Below are 20,244 nucleotides of genomic sequence, written 5' to 3'. Positions count from 1 at the left end.
TGTGCAGCCTCTCATGTACTTGCTGTGCAACCTGCCCTGGACACTGGCCCTGTTGCTCTGCTGTGTTGGACTCTCCCCTGTGACATGGACACTGGCCCAGTTGCTCTGCTGTGTTGGACTCTCCCCTGTGACATGGACACTGGCCCAGTTGCTCTGCTGTGTTGGACTCTCCCCTGTGCAGCCTCTCATGTACTTGCTGTGCCACCTGCCCCGGACACTGGCCCTGTTGCTCTGCTGGGTTGTAATCTCCCCTGAGCCCTGGACACTGGCCCTGTTGCTCTGCTGTGTTGGACTCTCCTCTGTGACATGGACACTGGCCCTGTTGCTCTGCTGTGTTGGACTCTGCCCTGTGCAGCCTCTCATGTACTTGCTGTGCCACCTGCCCTGGACACTGGCCCTATTGCTCTGCTGTGTTGGACTCTCCTCTGTGACATGGACACTGGCCCTGTTGCTCTGCTGTTTTGGACTCTCCCCTGTGCAGCCTCTCATGTACTTGCTGTGCCACCTGCCCTGGACACTGGCCCTGTTGCTCTGCTGTGGTGGACTCTCCCCTTTGCCATGGACACTGGCCCTGTTGCGCTGCTGTGTTGGACTCTCCCCTGTGACATGGATACTGGCCCTGTTGCTCTGCTGTGTTGGACTCCCCCCTGTGCAGCCTCTCATGTACTTGCTGTGCCACCTGCCCTGGACACTGGCCCTGTTGCTCTGCTGGGTTGTAATCTCCCCTGTGCCCTGGACACTGGCCTGTTGCTCTGCTGTGTTGGACTCTCCCCTGTGACATGGACACTTGCCCTGTTGCTCTGCTGTGTTGGACTCTCCCCTGTGCAGCCTCTCATGTACTTGCAGTGCCACCTACCCTGGACACTGGCCCTGTTGCTCTGCTGGGTTGTAATCTCCCCTGTGCCCTGGACACTGGCCCTGTTGCTCTGCTGTGTTGGACTGTCTCCTGTGCAGCCTCTCATGTACTTGCTGTGCCACCTGACCTGGACACTGGCCCTGTTGCTCTGCTGTGTTGGACTCTCCCCTGTGCAGCCTCTCATGTACTTGCTGTGCCACCTGCCCTGAACACTGGCCCTGTTGCTCTGCTGTGGTGGACTCTCCCCTTTGCCATGGACACTGGCCCTGTTGCTCTGCTGTGTTGGACTCCCCCCTGTGCAGCCTCTCATGTACTTGCTGTGCCACCTGCCCTGGACACTGGCCCTGTTGCTCTGCTGGGATGTAATCTCCCCTGTGCCCTGGACACTGGCCTGTTGCTCTGCTGTGTTGGACTCTCCCCTGTGACATGGACACTTGCCCTGTTGCTCTGCTGTGTTGGACTCTCACCTGTGCAGCCTCTCATGTACTTGCAGTGCCACCTACCCTGGACACTGGCCCTGTTGCTCTGCTGGGTTGTAATCTCCCCTGTGCCCTGGACACTGGCCCTGTTGCTCTGCTGTGTTGGACTCTCCCCTGTGACATGGACACTTGCCCTGTTGCTCTGCTGTGTTAGACTCTCCCCTGTGCAGCCTCTCATGTACTTGCTGTGCCACCTGCCCAGGACACTGGCCCTGTTGCTCTGCTGTGTTGGACTCTCCCCTGTGCCATGGACACTGGCCCTTTTACTCTGCTGTGTTGGACTCTCCCCTGTGACATGGACACTGGCCCTGTTGCTCTGCTGTGTTAGACTCTCCCCTGTGCAGTCTCTCATGTACTTGCTGTGCCACCTGCCCTGGACACTGGCCCTGTTGCTCTGCTGGGTTGTAATCTCCCCTGTGCCCTGGACACTGGCCCTGTTGCTCTGCTGTGTTGGACTCTCCCCTGTGACATGGACACTTTCCCTGTTGCTCTGCTGTGTTAGACTCTCCCCTGTGCAGCCTCTCATGTACTTGCTGTGCCACCTGCCCTGGACACTGGCCCTGTTGCTCTGCTGTGTTGGACTCTCCCCTGTGCCATGGACACTGGCCCTGTTGCTCTGCTGTGTTGGACTGTCCCCTGTGCAGCCTCTCATGTACTTGCTATGCCACCTGCCCTGGACACTGGCCCTGTTGCTCTGCTGTGTTGGACTCTCCACTGTGCCATGGACACTGGCCCTGTTGCTCTGCTGTGTTGGACTCTCCCCTGTGCCATGGACACTGGCTACTGGCTCTGTTGCTCTGCTGTGTTAGACTCTCCCCTGTGCAGCCTCTCATGTACTTGTGCCACCTGCCCTGGACACTGGCCCTGTTGCTCTACTGTGTTGGACTCTCCCCTGTGCCATGGACACTGGCCCTGTTGCTCTGCTGTGTTGGACTGTCTCCTGTGCAGCCTCTCATGTACTTGCTGTGCCACCTGCCCTGGACACTGGCCTTCCCGTTTGTAGTTTGTCTGTGCAGATTGTATTGCATATGATCAGCATTTTGTGCCTTGCTCTTGTCTACGGTTGTGCTACTGTCACATCTGTGCAATATGTGAATAAAGACAGTTACTCCTGCTGTCTGTTTTGTCAGTGTCCTTGCAGATTAAAGTTATTTTGGTGTGTGCATTTGGTCGCCTGTGTCCCATGGTCTATGTGTCACTCCAACATTGCCAAGATCTTTGCCCGCATCACATTTATATACAGGAGTGACAGGGTTTTCAAGCCATTCAGACACTGATACTAGTGTGATCTGTGATGGCGCTTTCACCTGTCATGCAGTTCTCCTTTTAGTGGTTTGCTATTGTTGGGTACATTGTTCACATGTCAGGTTGGGGGACACTGTCAGCACAGGGTGTGATGCTGTGCACAGGTTTGCATGCAGGCTGGGCACTGTCATGATGTATGTGTGTTATTCCTTTAGGTGTGCCCAGCTGTGTATATGTATGGTCATCCTGTGTTGGCCCTTAGTCCTGGTCCCATGGCCTACATGAGATGTGTGCTCTTGGGTAGTCAAGAGGTGTTCAGTGTGAAGGGTGTGACTTTGAAGTGGGTGTGGATGTGTGTGTTCCACTGGATTGTGAAAGACACATGTGTCACCCAGGAGTTATGTGCCTGTTGTTTGTATTGTTGTGCCCTGTGGATATGGTCATTTGCACATGTGTGAGTTGTCTGTTGTGCACTGTGCAGTGTGTTGGTGTGTCCATGCTATTCTCTCTGACTCCTCCTTGTTGTTTTGGTCACTTATGAGTGTGCAAAGTGTGTGACTTGCACATCAGTGTTGTGTTTGTTTGATCATCAATGTGTCTTGAGTGTGTTTGTGTGGACTGTGTGGCCCTGCTGCTCCACACTGCCATGGTGGTTGTGTTTCTCATGCATTGCATGCATCTGGTGCCTTTTCTCCTCCTATGTGGCATGCTGTGTGTGGTGTGATGCCATCCCCTATGTGTGCTGCTTATGGCTACCCATTGTGGGTCTGCACTCCCTCTTTTTGTGTATGGTACACCCCTTCCATGTCTACAACTGACAAGCAAGTGAGTTCACTTTGATGTCAGCTGTCCCCTTGGTTTATATGTGTGTGTGCCTCCCCATCACTTCATTTGTGACACTGAACTTTGTGGTGCAGTTCTTGGGCAAGGGCATATGTTCAACTCTGGACATTATCCCAATGGTTTATGTAGGGTATGCTTATGCTATTAATCAGTGAGGATTTCTCATGTGCACTTCAGCTGTGTGTGCTGCCCAGTGCTCTTGTCAAGATGGTTCTGCACTTGTGTCCCAGAGTGATGCATCTCTTGTTGTTGTGTTGGATGTATGTGTGTTGGCTGTGGTATTGCTTCACTTCCTGGGTGTGCTGATGTGTTTGTGCTGTGCTGATTGGTGTTGTGTGTGTTGAGTTATGTCATTCATGTCTGTGTGTGGCTGTTCTGCTTGTTGTGCACACACTGCTTGTTGTGCATACAGTGCTGTGTGTATGAGGCCTTGGCATTGCCTGATGTGCATCCCCCGATGTCCTGTGGTGTTTGTTCAATTTTGATTTCATATGCATCTGTGGTTGGTTTCATTTGGCAGTGTTGTTCTGTGCTGGTGCTCTTCTTGTGTGATTTGTGGTATGTTGTGTGTGTTCTGTTCCTGTGTGATGAGGTTGTGCACTCCTGTTGTGCATTTGCTCCCATTGCCTTTCCACAGTTTGGCTGACATGGTATGTCTGTTTCTGACGTGGTTCTGTGTGTGTTCCTGTAGTGTTTGTGTGTGGTTTTTGAGCAGGCATTTGTTCAGGCATCCCTGTGTGTGTGTTCTGTTTATGGTTACACCCAGGGTGTGTGTTTGTTTGTGTGTGAATGTGCTGGCAAGTATTGGCAGCCTTCAATGTGTGAGGCACTGGTGTTGTGTGTTCCTTGTCAGCCACTCCTGCAGTGGCTGTCTCCCTGGTTGTTTGTTGTGTGGTGCAGGGTGTGTATTGTGCTTGCTTATTGCTGTGCTTGTTGCTTGTTGCTGTGCATGGGGGTGCACAGGATAGGTATCTGGTCTGTGACTTGATATTGTATGTTAATGTGTGGTTGGGGCAGGTGTGTACTTGTGGTCTTTGTGCCCTGCCCATGCCTTGGGCTGGCCCTGCCTTGTGCATTGTGCACATGTGTTGACCGCTGCAGTGACGTGACCGGGACCGGGACGTTGCTGAAAGTTCGCAGTCGATGTGTGTCCAGGATGCAGTGGGGTTACATGGTGGCAGGTGGGTCTTGTGAGGGTGCCCTTGTGGATGTGTTGTTGCCCCCTGCAGGGTGTTTGTTATGGTTTTGGACCCTGTGTCAGCCCGTGTATTGTGTGTTGTATTTGTGTATTTGCGTACCTGCGGCGGTGTCCGCGGCGGCCCATGAGATGGTAGTGCTGTAGCAGGGTCAGCCCCGCTGTCGAGTTTCTGCCGTCTGTGGTTGGGCGGTGTCTCCGCTGCGGTGCGTCTGCTTGTTTGTGCCATCCTAATTTGTGGTACGGGGCGGACATCATTCCGCATGGTGGTGAATCTCCATTGGCAAGCACCGCCGCGGTGGCGGGCGAACTTTGATAGCGCTGAGTTTGAGTACCGCTGCTCGCGGGCGGAAAAAGGCATTTTTCCGCCCCGCCAGCACCGCATCCTAATGGACCCCTAAAGATCTAAAAACAAGAATCTCAATCCTTTCTCCAGAATAACTCTCTGGATTGATATCGGGAATTTCAAAACTATGACCTAGCCTTTTAGAAAATTGAGACTGCCACACATTTTCATTAACAATAGAGTAACGTGACCCAGAGTCAGCGTACATTGGGATACTCACACCTCCAATAATCATATGACAAACTGTTTTTTTTTATGGAGGAATTATCTAAATTAAGAAAGGAGCATCCTTCATGTTGAGGACAAAATAACTGCTATCACTACAACATGTGTTGATGTCCTCTTCTTCACTGTCACTACTCTGTTCAAAGCTTTTAACTTTGTTATTTTTATTTCTTCTACATGCTGTAGAAAAATGTCCCGAGAGGCCACAATTAGCACATTTCTGCTTGATTGCAGGACAACGTTTATAATTGCCAAGATGTGATTTGCTATTGCATCTATAACATTTCAAATTATTTGTGTTGACCTCAACTTTACGTTTGTAGGAATTAATTTGTTTCTTATTTTTAAAATCTTCCATTTTCACATCATGTTTAGAATTGACTTTAACAATCAATTTGTATTAATAGAATCACCTTTAACTTGTTTAGCACTCCTAGAAGACATTTCTGACTTCCTTACAATCACTAAAATACTTTCTAAATCATTATCACCATTAATCCACAATCTTTCTTGGATAGTTGAATTATTAACAAGCATAACAACCTGGTCTCAAATTAATTCTTCTTGCAAAGTACCGAACTTACAATCAAGAGACAATGTCTTAAGGGCAGATACATAGTTGGCTTTATCAAACACATTTGTGTCACCATCGCTTTCCACCCTAGGTTATTGATTAAAAGCTTTAAGATCTTCATAAGGCCCAAAGGAATGAATGGGAAGACATTCTCAATTTGCGATTATCAATTAGAGAATCGCAAATTGAGAATGCAAATTCAAGGGTGCCAGGGTGTCAAAAGGACACCCTGTTGCACTCCTGAAATCTGCATATGAGTACATCTTGCAAACATAATATGATAAAGTATATTGTCCTTCTGCACTCAAAATAATCCTAGGTTATCCGAAATTTAGTCTTTTCCGAGTCAGGCGCTAGGTCTGTTGCACAGTGCCCACCGTGCCTTGTCAAATGTTACACTATGTGCGAAGAGAGTTTACCTCTTAACGGAGAGCCTGCGCTCGTCTTTTACATGAAACTAGAAGGTTTCTTGTCTTACATCAATTTGTTTAAATCACATTATTTAATCCATGAGGCTGTCGTTCAGTTGTAATCACTGTTTATTTATATCATGATTCTTATTCATTTTCTTCATAAGAAGTACTTCATTAAACATACAATCTTCTCTTTGATCACATTGCCCAAAGCATTTCGGGTCAAAGTCAGGGAATGACCCTTCGTCAGGGGCCTAAAAATAGCAAAAACAGGACCTTAGCATTTGAATATATAGTGCAATTACACAATTTAACATTTGAGAAAATACGTGACTGATTCGTTTCGGGTAAATATGTGAAAGTGCAGGGGTTAAATAACTAAAAAAACTTTCCGTGCGTTACATTAGATTCGCTAGGTGCTCGATATTTGAAGAACATCTTGCAAACACACATGTCCCAAGGGCATGTTTGTGTGTAAAATGGAACTTTGAAAAATGCACTTTAGTGCATTTTTCAAAGTTTTTGCAAATTACCATGCGACCGGTTTTTGCTTTGATGCATGTGGGCCTATATTGTTTGTTGTTATATTTCACTTTGCATCTTGCCCGAGATATGTGCTTGCACTGTCCATTAACTCCATTAATTGAGCAAAGATTACTTTATTTCACTTGGATTCCAATCCTTACCTGTGCAGGTCACCCCAGCATCTCTTTCTGTCGTACAGGTATTGTGCCCCAAACCTTTGTGTGGGCAATTCAATAGAGTAGCCTCATCCCCTCTGCATTGAACATTGCTCATCCCCACAGGCAGAGAACTTCTTCCAAATCTTGGATTGTGCTCATATTCTTTCACTGAAATGCATCCAATCTGTCTGCAGACAACTGAAGCATCCTTCAGATCCCAGGAATCATCACACACTGTCCCCCAAACTCCAATGTGTTTTACCTCCACTCTCCCAGAACAGACAGATGTGCCGTTGACCAGCCGGACCTCATCAGGACCTGGAAACACATGTGCAGATGACATATCAAGCAACAGTTACAAAACAGGTAATGTGTCAACATTTAACATTTCTCTGAAAGGTTCAAGGTTCTTTATTTGTGCAAGATTAATAAAAATCATTGCAAATCATCAATAAAAACACTACATGTACAATGCAAATATATCAATAAAAATGTCAAAAAAATTAACATTAGCCCAGTCACTTTGTGATTCATTGTAAACAGATGGGTAATTAGAACAGGAAGAGCAGGTAAAAGGTCATAAAATGTGCATTCTATTCAAGCTCAGTTGAATTGTATTTAAATTAGGCCTGGGTGGTAAATTCCGTTCTGTTTGCGGAATTTGCGGAATTTGGGTAATTTTGCATTCCGCGGAGAACGCTAAATTGCCCAAAATTCTGCATTCCGCGACTATCTCGGAATTTTTTGCTTGTTCGCGTTCTCAAATGCATGTTAGCGCGATATTTCCCCAGCGAGCACACAAGCAGCGATTGCTAACAGTAAAAAAGCATCGCGAACAAGCAATTCTGCGTGTTTGCGGAATTTCTGCGTGTTCGCGGAAATTTTTTACAGTTTCGCGGAGATTTGTGTAACGCGATTACGCTAATTCTACCCACCCCTAATCTAAATAGTAATAGAGCGGCATCCCACAATTATAATGAGAGTGTGGCACCCCTCAATGATACTGAGAGTGCCAGCACCCCACAATGATAGTAATAGTGAGGCATCCCACAATGATAGTAGGAGTGCAGCATTCCACAATTATAGTCAGAGTGCAGCATCCCACAATAATTTTAAGAGTTCAGCATCCTACAATGATCAGAATAGTCAATCAATCAATCAAAAATACGTTTATTTTGACCATTTGGCCTTTAAACTACATAGTCATCTTATCACAAAATAAAAATACAATTATTAAAATTCATAGAGACCTAAAAAACAATTTCATAATATTCTCATAAAAACATATTTATGTAATAACACATTATAAATCACGGTGAAGTACTTAAAAATGACAATAAAAAGATGATTACAACCATTCTACTTTTATCAATTTGACACCCCTTGACCAACCAATTTTGAATCATTGTTCCAAAAGAAATCTTTTGGCTAATTGTATACATTTTGCCAAGGCAATTGCACTCTCTAAGGTCTGCATATCCATAAGTAGCTCGATTGCTTGCAACCTTGTACTTGTTCTATATTTTAAAAAGAGTGGCTTAAAATCAAGCACCATACTGATATCAATTTTGGGCAATCCATTACAAAATGAACACTAGTACATTTTAAATCTAGTCCACAAGTACATTTACCATAATCGTCCATAAGCATATGTTTTACTTTCTCATTTGTACGGGCGGGATTAATACCTATTCTCACTTTTAATAATTCTAATCTCATCCTATGATCGGGGACGGTATCTAAGTATGGGTATGAATTATCATTACTCCAGGTTTTTATCGTAAATTGTACAGACTTTTTTTGCTTCAGATACTCCATATCTATCTGTCTGGATTTTTCATTTCTCAGATTTTTGAAGACACTCTTCCCTTCATCAGTACACAATGATTCTGGGTCAATTTTTGCTTCCAGGGTTTCACAAATAGAGTACAATTTATTTCTAGTAGCTTTTGCCCACTTCAATTCACTTTGTTGGATCTCTCTCCTACACCATCAGAATAGTGCAGTAAACCCACAATGATATTAGGAGTGTGGCATCCAACAATGTCAGAGTGTGATATCCCACAATGATAGTAACAGGACGGCGTTCCACAATATGAGAGTGTTGTGTCCCACAATGATATTAGGAGTGCAGCATCCCACAATGATAGTGAGAGTGCGGCATCTGAAATGATAGTGAGAGTGCGGCGTCCACAATGATAGTGTCAGAAGTGTACCTGAATTCTTGGCTTTTTTCCGTGGAAGCAGATGACTGAAGGGAGGAGCCCAGCTGAGTATTTCCTAATTCCCTCACCTCCCTGGACCCGGATTTCTCCAAGGCCAGGAACGGAAGGGAAAGGGGAAGTGGATAGACAAGAGAGACTGCCACACAGGTGCCTAAGGATTCTTCTCTAGAATGGCCCAACCGCACCTAAAACATGAAGAACATCATTAATACAGTTCCCACAATGATTGACTTCCTAACTACTAGTTATTCCCACTAGCTTCTCTCTTTACCTTGTTCAAGTGTGGAATTTGCTGCTCTCTAATTCTTCATGGAATATAACATGCTTCCTAACGTATTTCATGCATACAGTTCAGTATCCAGAAGTAGCAGTTGGTGGAATGATGATTTGGAGGTAGACAGCAGTATTAATTATATGCATACAATGAATACCCCATTTACTATGCTCAACTAGAGCGATGACTGGACACTGCAGGAAACGATGTTGAGTAATGAATAAATATTCCAGGAGATACAGTCTTTCTGAGGACAGTGAATTTACAGGGATGCCCCCGAAAGAGATTACTTGGGCAGAGTACACAGAGGCTGCGAGCAGAATAACTTAGCATATAGTTCAACTGGGAAAAAACAACAAGGAATATTCCTACTGAATTGCCGGTGAAGTCAGAGCCGCTGCCTGAAGACGCTAGCACCAGGACTCTTCAGGAAACACAGTTGCAGGAGAATTCTTGACGAGTCTGCTAGAAACCAGCTTTACTGAAGGAGCGAGGCAGAGGAACCGCCTCCGGGACTGAAGAAAAAACAAGGAGTGCACACGGACCAAAAACCAACTCAAAAGTCTTGTCGAGTGTGCAGCAAGGGGCTCCTAAACTACTCAAGAGCCCTACACAGGTAACTGTGCCCAAATCACGAAGTTTTAGTTCAAAATAGGAAGCGCTGAGGAAAAGCGACCTTCCGTTCCAATACGACAGTTGAAGTGCGCAGAGCAGAGGGCTCTCGCGCACGAAATGGCGGACTGTCAGCGGAACACTAGAACGTTGACCGCAGAACTTGGGCGGCACAACCAGGAACAACCTACCAACTATCAGACCACTGTTGCGCCACTCTCTGCCGCCAACTCCAAATGGACAGGACTGGAGTGGTACCTTTAACGTGAGCAGAAAGAATCTTGCGCGGGCCAAGTTGAGTTCTGACAGTACCCCCCACTAAAGCCCCCTCTCTAGGCTTCTGTGGATAGGTCTTGTGGAATTCGGCTACCAACCTGGGAGCGTGAACATTAGAACTGGGCTCCCAAGAACGATCCTCAGGACCAAAACCTTTCCAATCCACCAGGTAGAACAGTCTGTTCCTCTTCAATTTGGAGTCCAGAATTCTTTTCACCTCGAACTCCTGTGCCGACTCCACTTGAACTGGAGTTGGAGATGGCTCACATCTCAGATTGGGTGGACTTGGCTTGACCAAAGAGACGTGGAAGGTAGGATGGATTTTCATGGATTTAGGAAGAACTACTCTCACGCTGACTGGGTTAATCATCCGCTCAACTGGGAATGGACCTACATATCGAGGTTGAAATTTTCGATTCCCCACTAATCGCATGTGTTTAGTTGAGACCCAAACCAAATCCCCAACCTTAAAAATTGGACTTTCCCTTCTCTTCTTATCTGCTTGTTTCTTGTATCCAGATTTTGCTTTGGATAGATTAAGAGATGCAGACTGGAAAGCCGACTGCAAATTCTGAATCACCTCCTCAGCAGCTGGGACCTCCACCTCCTCCCGACCAACTAGCATGTTGGGATGACGACCAGAGTTTAGATAAAATGGGGAGAAACCTGTTGCTGAATGAATTGAGTTATTATAAGCAAACTCCGCTGTACTTAATAAAGAAGGCCATTCCCCTTCCTGATCCATCAAATACAGACGAAGATATTGCTCCAAATCCTGATTTACTCTTTCCGTCTGTCCATCCGTTTCTGGATGAACACTGGTGGACAGACGAGAATCCACTCCCAACCCCTTCAAAAAGGACCTCCAAAATCTGGAAACAAACTGTGGTCCCCGGTCAGAAATGACAACCTTTGGAATCCCATGCAACCGGACTATGTGCTGAATGAATAAGGAGGCTAGTTGTGGAGCTGTAGGTAAGGTCTTTAATGGAATGAAATGGCTCATTTTAGAAAATTGGTCAACCACCACCCAAATCACAGAAAATCCCTGGCTGGAGGGCAACTCTACAATAAAATCCATGAGGATAGTATGCCACGGGGACGGGGCTGATGGCAAAGGCATGAGCAAACCCTGCGGAGACTGCCTGGAACTTTTCCCCTTAACACATTGCTCGCAAGTGGCTACGTGCTGTCTCACCTGAGCTTCCATTCCTGGCCAGTAAAAGGTCCTCTTCACCAATTCCACCGTTTTGACTTCTCCCTTATGTCCTGCAAGTGGATGATCATGCAGAAGCCGAATGACTTTTTCCTGAAGTTCCTCACTAGGCACAAACACCTTTCCCTGAATGTAAGGTTTTCCATCTCGGACTTCTCGATCTACACCTTCTGCCAACCAATTTTGAAACTTTTCTCCTCGAAATTCTTCTCTGATTAGATTTCCCAGGTCATCTTCTGCAACAGATGCTATGACTCTTTCTTGAGGGATAATATATCCTTCGGAAACCTTTTCAAACTCTCCTTCCGAACTGAGACGGGATAATGCGTCTGCCTTTCCATTTGCTGATCCAGGCTTGTAGGTTAACACAAAGTCATAATCTGCAAAGAAAAGCGACCATCGCAGTTGACGAGGTGTGAGGGTACGAGCTGACTTCAAAAATTGCAGATTGCGGTGATCTGTAAATACAGTTATCACATGTCTTGCCCCAAGTAAATAATGCCTCCACACCTGGAAGGCATCCTTTACGGCCAATAATTCCTTATCCGCAATGGAGTAATTGATTTCCGCTGGAGATAATTTCCGCGAATGATACGCCACTGGATGTAACTGGCCCGTCTGTTTATGACGCTGGGATAGGATTCCTCCAATGGCCAGATTTGAGGCATCTGCCTCAATGTAAAAGGGTTCTTTCAAATCCGGGTGTTGTAACACTGGAGCTGAGACAAACGCTTCTTTTAGCAATTGAAAGGAGTCTTCAGAGTCTTGGCCCCAAACAAATCGTGCATCCTTCTTCAAAAGGCGGGTAATGGGACCCACCTTTTCCGAAAAATTTTGGATGAACCTCCGATAGAAGTTGGCAAATCCCAAAAAGCTTTGTATCTCTTTCACAGATCTGGGAGCTGGCCAAGATTTGATTGCCTGGAGCTTGGAGTCATCCATATAAACCCCTCTTGGAGACAGAATAAATCCTAAAAACTCCACCTTAGACGAATGAAAGACGCACTTTTCCAATTTCACGAACAGGTGATGTTCCAATAAACGTTCCAAAATCACTCTAACATGACCAACATGCTCCTCTAAACTGTTCGAAAAAATGAGAATATCATCGATGTAGACCACAGCGAATCGATCCAAAAATTCTCGAAGCACATCATTTACAAAATGCTGAAAGGCAGCTGGGGCGTTACATAACCCAAAGGGCATGACTTGGTATTCAAACAACCCCAACCGCGTTCGAAAGGCTGTCTTCCACTCCTCTCCTTCCGCCATTCGCACAAGATGATACGCTCCTCGCAGATCTAACTTGGTATAGATGCACGCGTCCTTGACCTGATCTAGGAGTTCCGAAATGAGAGGTAGCGGATAGCGATTCTTTTTTGTCACTAGATTTAAGGCTCTGTAATCTATACATGTTCTCAATGAACCATCCTTCTTAGGAATGAAGAAGAGAGGAGATGACACTGGAGACTGGGAGGGTCGTATAAATCCACACGCCAAACTTTGCTCTATGTATTCTTTCAAGTGCAAATTCTCTGGCTCCGACAAAGCATAAATGCGACTGCAGGGCAAGGTTGCTCCAGGTTCCAACTCGATTCGACAATCGTAGTCCCGATGAGGCGGTAATTTTCTGGCTTCTTGTTCATTAAACACCTCTGCCAAATCTTGGTATTCCAGTGGGATCTCAGGAATCTCTACCGCACAAATCATCTGTACTTGATCTGCCAAACTGGACGACAACGTGGTCTGCACCTTTTCGACTTGCTCACGGAAACAATGCTCATGACAGAAAGTTGAATTCATTTCCACAGTACGTCTTGACCAATCGATCTGTGGATTGTGTTCTGTGAGCCAGGGCAATCCCAAAATCATCTGAAATTGAGGCGCATCAATTAAATTGAAACTAATATGGCTTCGATGTTCTCCAGGACCAACTACCCACATCGCCTCGGTGTCAAAGACAATTGGACCAGATGATAAGTTGGTACCATCCACAGCTCTAACCGGCTCCGGCCTAGGTTTCTTCTCAAATTTTATGCCCATGGCTTTTGCGAACTGGATATCACAGAAATTTCCCGTGGCACCTGAATCCAACATGATGTCGACCTCTTCTTCTCGTCTTTCCCCGAAGCGAATTTTACATGACAAGATCAAATGTGGAGCTGCCGATTGGAGAGTGTTCGCTAATGATTGAGGTTTGGGAGTTGACTCTAAAGGAGCTCCCACCAGAGCAACTCCGTCTACTGGTGGAGCCTGTCTTTTACCCATTGCTTAGATTTTGGTTTTTTGGTACATTCTCTGACAAAATGACCAGGCTGTCCACAATACATACAGAGTCTTCCCATTTGGCGTTTCTCCCTTTCTTCCTTCGAAAGCGGTCCACGAACTGTGCCAATTTGCATTGGTTCTTCAAGAACGACCCCTTCAGAATTCTTTGCCGGTTCAACTCTAACACGATCAAATCTAGGGGGAAATGGTTTTAAGTCTTTTCTCTTTTCACTACGTCGTTCGGACTGACGCTGATCAATTTGAAGCACAAGATCGATGAGCTCAGACACATCCGTGGGTCTCTGGGGAATTTGCGACAACCCATCCTTTAACTCATCCTTAAGACCTCTGTAAAAAATTGCTGCTCTTTTTTCAGAAGGCCAATTTGTTTCCACAATTAATTTATTGAATTGAGCAAGGTATGCCACCAGTTCTCGATTGCCCTGTTTTAAATCCAATAGTTCATTATCTGTTGCCTGGGATATGGCTCTTCTGTCAAAAATTCGTAAGAACTCTTTCTTGAACTCTTCAAACTTGTACAACACTGGATTATTAGAGGAGACCAATGGCATGGACCACGAAGCTGCGTCTCCACTCAGGTAAGAGAGCACGAAAGCCACCTTGGATTGATCCTCCTTAAACAATATAGGCTTGCATAAAAAATGGAGAGAGCACTGAGTCATGAATATCTGCGCCTTATTGGGGTCCCCCTGAAACCTCTCTGGGGCTGCCAAGGGAATGGTAGGGGACATGGCATGCACTACTTGAGTGGTAAGGGACGATGAAGTAGTGGGGGAAGGATCAAAAACTGGGGCCCTTAAACCCCCAAAATTAGGACTAGGACTTGTGGACATCTGATCTATTCTTTGCCGAAGAAAGCTTGCCTCTTGATTAGATTTTCTAACCTCTTCCCTAGTCTCACTAAGTTGTTTCTGCAACCCTTCCAAAATAGAGGCTAGCGCTTTTACATCTAACCCTTCAGCCATTTTGCTCAGACGGAAGAGAATTAGAGGGCACTTCAATCTGTCAGAAGTGTACCTGAATTCTTGGCTTTTTTCCGTGGAAGCAGATGACTGAAGGGAGGAGCCCAGCTGAGTATTTCCTAATTCCCTCACCTCCCTGGACCCGGATTTCTCCAAGGCCAGGAACGGAAGGGAAAGGGGAAGTGGATAGACAAGAGAGACTGCCACACAGGTGGCTAAGGATTCTTCTCTAGAATGGCCCAACCGCACCTAAAACATGAAGAACATCATTAATACAGTTCCCACAATGATTGACTTCCTAACTACTAGTTATTCCCACTAGCTTCTCTCTTTACCTTGTTCAAGTGTGGAATTTGCTGCTCTCTAATTCTTCATGGAATATAACATGCTTCCTAACGTATTTCATGCATACAGTTCAGTATCCAGAAGTAGCAGTTGGTGGAATGATGATTTGGAGGTAGACAGCAGTATTAATTATATGCATACAATGAATACCCCATTTACTATGCTCAACTAGAGCGATGACTGGACACTGCAGGAAACGATGTTGAGTAATGAATAAATATTCCAGGAGATACAGTCTTTCTGAGGACAGTGAATTTACAGGGATGCCCCCGAAAGAGATTACTTGGGCAGAGTACACAGAGGCTGCGAGCAGAATAACTTAGCATATAGTTCAACTGGGAAAAAACAACAAGGAATATTCCTACTGAATTGCCGGTGAAGTCAGAGCCGCTGCCTGAAGACGCTAGCACCAGGACTCTTCAGGAAACACAGTTGCAGGAGAATTCTTGACGAGTCTGCTAGAAACCAGCTTTACTGAAGGAGCGAGGCAGAGGAACCGCATCCGGGACTGAAGAAAAAACAAGGAGTGCACACGGACCAAAAACCAACTCAAAAGTCTTGTCGAGTGTGCAGCAAGGGGCTCCTAAACTACTCAAGAGCCCTACACAGGTAACTGTGCCCAAATCACGAAGTTTTAGTTCAAAATAGGAAGCGCTGAGGAAAAGCGACCTTCCGTTCCAATACGACAGTTGAAGTGCGCAGAGCAGAGGGCTCTCGCGCACGAAATGGCGGACTGTCAGCGGAACACTAGAACGTTGACCGCAGAACTTGGGCGGCACAACCAGGAACAACCTACCAACTATCAGACCACTGTTGCGCCACTCTCTGCCGCCAACTCCAAATGGACAGGACTGGAGTGGTACCTTTAACGTGAGCAGAAAGAATCTTGCGCGGGCCAAGTTGAGTTCTGACAGTTAGTGAAAGAGTGGCATTTACTAACTATAGGAAGAGTGCAGAAATCTACAATGGTTTTAGAAGTGCAGCATCCCAAAATGATTGTAAGAGTGTGGCTTCCCACAATGTGAGAGTGCAGCATCCCAGAATGATAGCAAGAGTGCGCCATCCCACAGTGATTGTGATAGTGCAGCATTTAAAAATGTAAGTGACTGTGGCATCTGAAGTGATAGTCTGAATGCGGTATCCACAACAATAGTGAGAGTGTGACATCCAACAATGATATAAGAGAGTGGCATCCCACCATGATAGTAAGAGTGCAGCATCCCTCAATGTGAGAGTGTGGCATCCCACAATGTTAGTATGAGTGTGGCATCCCACAATGTTCGAGTGGAAGATCCCACAATGATAGTAAGAGTTCGACATCCCACAATTATATTAATAGTGCAGAATCTCACAATGATAGTAAGAGTGTGGCATTGTACAATGTAAGAATGTGGGGTACCACAATGAGAGTGAGAGTACAACAGCCCATAATGATATTAAGAGTGCAGCATCCCACAATGTGAGAGTGTGGCATCCCAGAATGATAGTAAAAATACGGCATCCTACAATGTGAGAGTGCAGCATCCCACAATGAGAATAAAAGTGCAGCATCCCACAATGATATTAAGAGTGCAGCATCCCACAATGTGAGAGTGAGGAATCCCATATGTGAGAGTGCAGCATACCAGAATGATAGTAAGAGTGCAGCATCCCACAATGATTGTGATTGTGCGGCATCTGAAATTATAGTGAGAGTGCGGCATTTGAAATTATAGTGAGAATGAGGCATGTACAATGATAGTGAGAGTGCAGCATCCCACAATGATAGAAAGGGCGTGGAATTCTACAATGTTAGTAAGAGTGTGGCATCCGACAATGATAGTGAGAGTGCCATATCTCACAATGTGAGAGTGTAGGGTCCCACAATAATAATATCAGTGCGACATCCCACAATGATAGTAATAGTGCGGAATCCCACAATGATAGTAAGAGTGCGACATCCCACAATGATATTAATAGTGCAGCATCCCACAATGATATTAATAGTGCAGCATCCCACAATGATAGTAAGAGTGCAGCCTTCCACAATGATATGAATAGTGCAGCATCCCACAATGTGAGTGTGGCATCCCTCATTGTGAGAATGCAGCATCACACAATGATAGTGAGAGTTCAGTATCCCATAATGATATTAAGAGTCCAACATCCCACAGTGTGAGACTGTGGCATCCCAGACTGATAGTAAGAATGCGGCATCCTACAATGTGAGAGTGTGGTATTTTACAATGATAATAAGAGTACGGGTTCCACTATGTGAGAGTGTGGCACCCCACAATGATAGTAAGAGTGCAGCATCCTACAATGATATTAAGAGTGCAGCATACCACAATGTGAGAGTGCAGCATCCCATAAAGATAGTGAGAGCGTGGCATCCTACAACATGAGGGTGTGACATTCCACAATGATAGCAATAGTGCGGTGTTCCGCAGTGGGAGTGTGGCATCCTACTGAAGTGTAGTTCCTATTTCCCTAAAAGGTCTGCGCATTGGAATAATATACAATATAGGTTTGGCATAGGACTGAGGTAAGTATGCCCCAATCGAGTATAATTAACTTAATTCACTATATACCAGTTAACTCAGAGGCCTCTAGGAACTCCTTGTAAACAAGAAGGGAGTTGTTTCTGGTAACGGCATTAACATGAAAACTTTGTTTCCCTTTCAGAATCGGAACATGTCTCATTATCGTGGAAACAATAGATAACAGTTTCACTCAGCTAATCGTGCATGCTTAGTTTCTTCAGAGTTACACAGAAATAGTAGACAGGCGTTTCAATAAAAGGATTTATTGAACAGTCTTGTTTCTCGTGTAAGAGATATGAGCTGTTACAATAGTAAGACAGTATGCGAGATATATTATGTATAGCGTAAGCAGTAGAAAGAAATAATACTGCAAAAGCATTGTCTTTTAGCTATAACACATATTCATATACTTATAAATAAATAACACAAGCTAAAAAGTGAATACTCGTATGATGCTTCTCTAACTAATTCTACCCCAGTGTACCTAACCTAAGTGTAGTACAAAGTAAGAAGTAGGTGCTGTATTCTATAGTATGGTATGCTATAGTTTGGTATGCCAGAGTCCCTCTAGGTTCTAGTCAGCTTCATACCTTAGAATGAGAGAGCTGGGAATCTCTTTCCGGCTCTCGAACTCTAACACCCCGCGAAGGGAGTCAGAACACTGGAAGCTGGATTCTCTGCAAGCAGGAATGACAGCATCTCTTGTCAGTGTGTCAGGCTGGGAAACAAACTCCTCTAAAGTCGTGGTCTCCTCCGTACTTGCCATACTTGCCGTGGCAAGGAAAGGTATATTTATACCTGGAAGGTGCTTTGTAATGTTTGCATTGATGTAAAGTCGGGCCGAGGAAGACGTCATAAATGAACCCTTAAGGGATAGCGGTTCATGCATAATAAATGAATTCTTGGAGTAATCAATATTCCTAGGCTAGGGAAACTCCCAATGGCTTAAGGGTCTGGTTTCTAAGACCTCGTTGTGACGTTGGGTGGACAGATGTAGGTAACCATGCCTGTATTTGGATAGCATGGCTAATGCCTAAAAAAGGACTAGGATCCTATGCCTAAATAAGGGCAATGCGAATTGTGCCTATATAAGGACATGATAAAGGAAAACCTATATACAGACACCTAGGGCGGAATACAACACCCACTCCACTTATGAATGAATGTTAGTACTAAATGCTAATCAATAAATGCTAAACATTTAAAACCTGAGTACCACATGTTGCTGAAAACATTTGTAAAAGCATATTAAAAAGCATTAAAAAACGTTTGCTAAATATGAAATGCGAAGGTACTGTAAATAGTAAAGCAGTGTTTCATTCTAAGCATAATTTGACAGTAAATGCTAAATGAATGAACATAAACATATAAATATGACAAAAATGGTTGACAATTATTCAAAAATCAAAGCCATTTCATGTCATGGTACTTAAATGAATTTGTGGTAAATAAAGTTACTATGTGTTTCTGGAAGTATTCAAAGAAGTTCGTTCTATATGAATAGTTCTACTGTAAGCAGATTAAATTGCCATGTATTTTCAAATTTAGAAAAAAAGTCAATATTAAAAAAAGTTCCAAGGTTTGTTTTTGTGTTACGAAAATATGAAGGCCAAATTCATAGCATTCCCGGTACACTGCGAGACGAATCAAAGTCAGTGAATGGGTCTGTTGAAAACATGAAATCCTCTATTTCTGTAGACAAAAGATTATCTACTGATGTCAGTGACAGTTGGAATACCTCGTTTAGAAGATTAACTGCACATAGATGTGAAGCATCGCCTTCAGCATTGGATGCTACAGCAATGTTTGCGTCCGTTGTTACCTGTGTGCCTGTTGATCCATCTCGTACCTCAGCGGTAGCATGTTGTGTCTGTGAGATCTCAATGAATGCCGTCATCAGCATTGGCCGTTATCGGGTCCAGCGGGGTATTGATATCCGTTGGCATGACTGATGGGAGTGTTAAACAGATGTCTAGCACACATTCTTCACCACAAAACAGGCAGCGTAGAACAGGTAAGATGCAATCTTGCCAAATTGGTCTGAATGGCAGGACACCATGTTGTATTTAATTCTCGTAGACGAGGTATGCTCAAAAGTTGCACTACGCGCTCACGACACTTCCTTTCTAAGAGAGCTTTATCCAAGTTGCTGGGAGTGACAACGGTGGATTGGCTTGCCATAGCATGGTAGTAGGAATAAAAACAGGATTCCTGCAACGAGTGCTAGAATTAAGGGCAGACCACCAAACACCGAGTGCACAAAGTTTGGAATGATTCCGAGGACTGCTTGAAAAAGTGTTAAAACTCCTGAACATATGGTCTTAAATACATGTACAATACCGCTTGTATCAGACATGTTTAAGATACGTCCCATCATTTCTTCGAAGTGTATAGGGCAGTTTGTACGTAACAGAGCCTGTATCTCAACCGAAGTCCTTGCAATTTGTAAATCATAGGTTTCTTTGGTCGAGGGAAAAGGCACGGTTTGTTTCAAAAGCATGTCTTTCAGCCTGCTTAAAGTATCAAAACACATAAAAGAAACATTCATTGAAGGCCATAGAGGCAACTCCCTGACTGTGTCTATTTGGGGGAACAATACTTGCATACAGCAAGTAACCCCGGAGCTAGCCGTTACCAGATATGGGATTCCTGGTACCATGCCAC

The 20,244-nt window shown here is 44.9% G+C and overlaps 1 protein-coding gene across 1 annotated transcript in view; it reads right to left on the bottom strand.

Moving 5' to 3' along the window:
* The window catches only part of LOC144806397 (CD5 antigen-like), a 226,496-nt gene that overhangs the window by 69,688 nt on the left and 136,564 nt on the right, over positions 1-20,244 (bottom strand). The window contains exon 4 of the mRNA XM_078672761.1: positions 6,863-7,177. Within this exon, the coding sequence (XP_078528887.1) occupies positions 6,863-7,177 (315 nt within the window). The remainder of the gene's footprint in view (positions 1-6,862; positions 7,178-20,244) is intronic.

Source organism: Lissotriton helveticus, chromosome 1_2 (genome assembly GCF_964261635.1).
Source record: "Lissotriton helveticus chromosome 1_2, aLisHel1.1, whole genome shotgun sequence".
Lineage (NCBI taxonomy): Eukaryota > Metazoa > Chordata > Amphibia > Caudata > Salamandridae > Lissotriton > Lissotriton helveticus.
The sequence above is the reverse complement of the archived record's forward strand: the minus strand, read 5'-3'. Positions and strand labels throughout refer to the sequence as shown.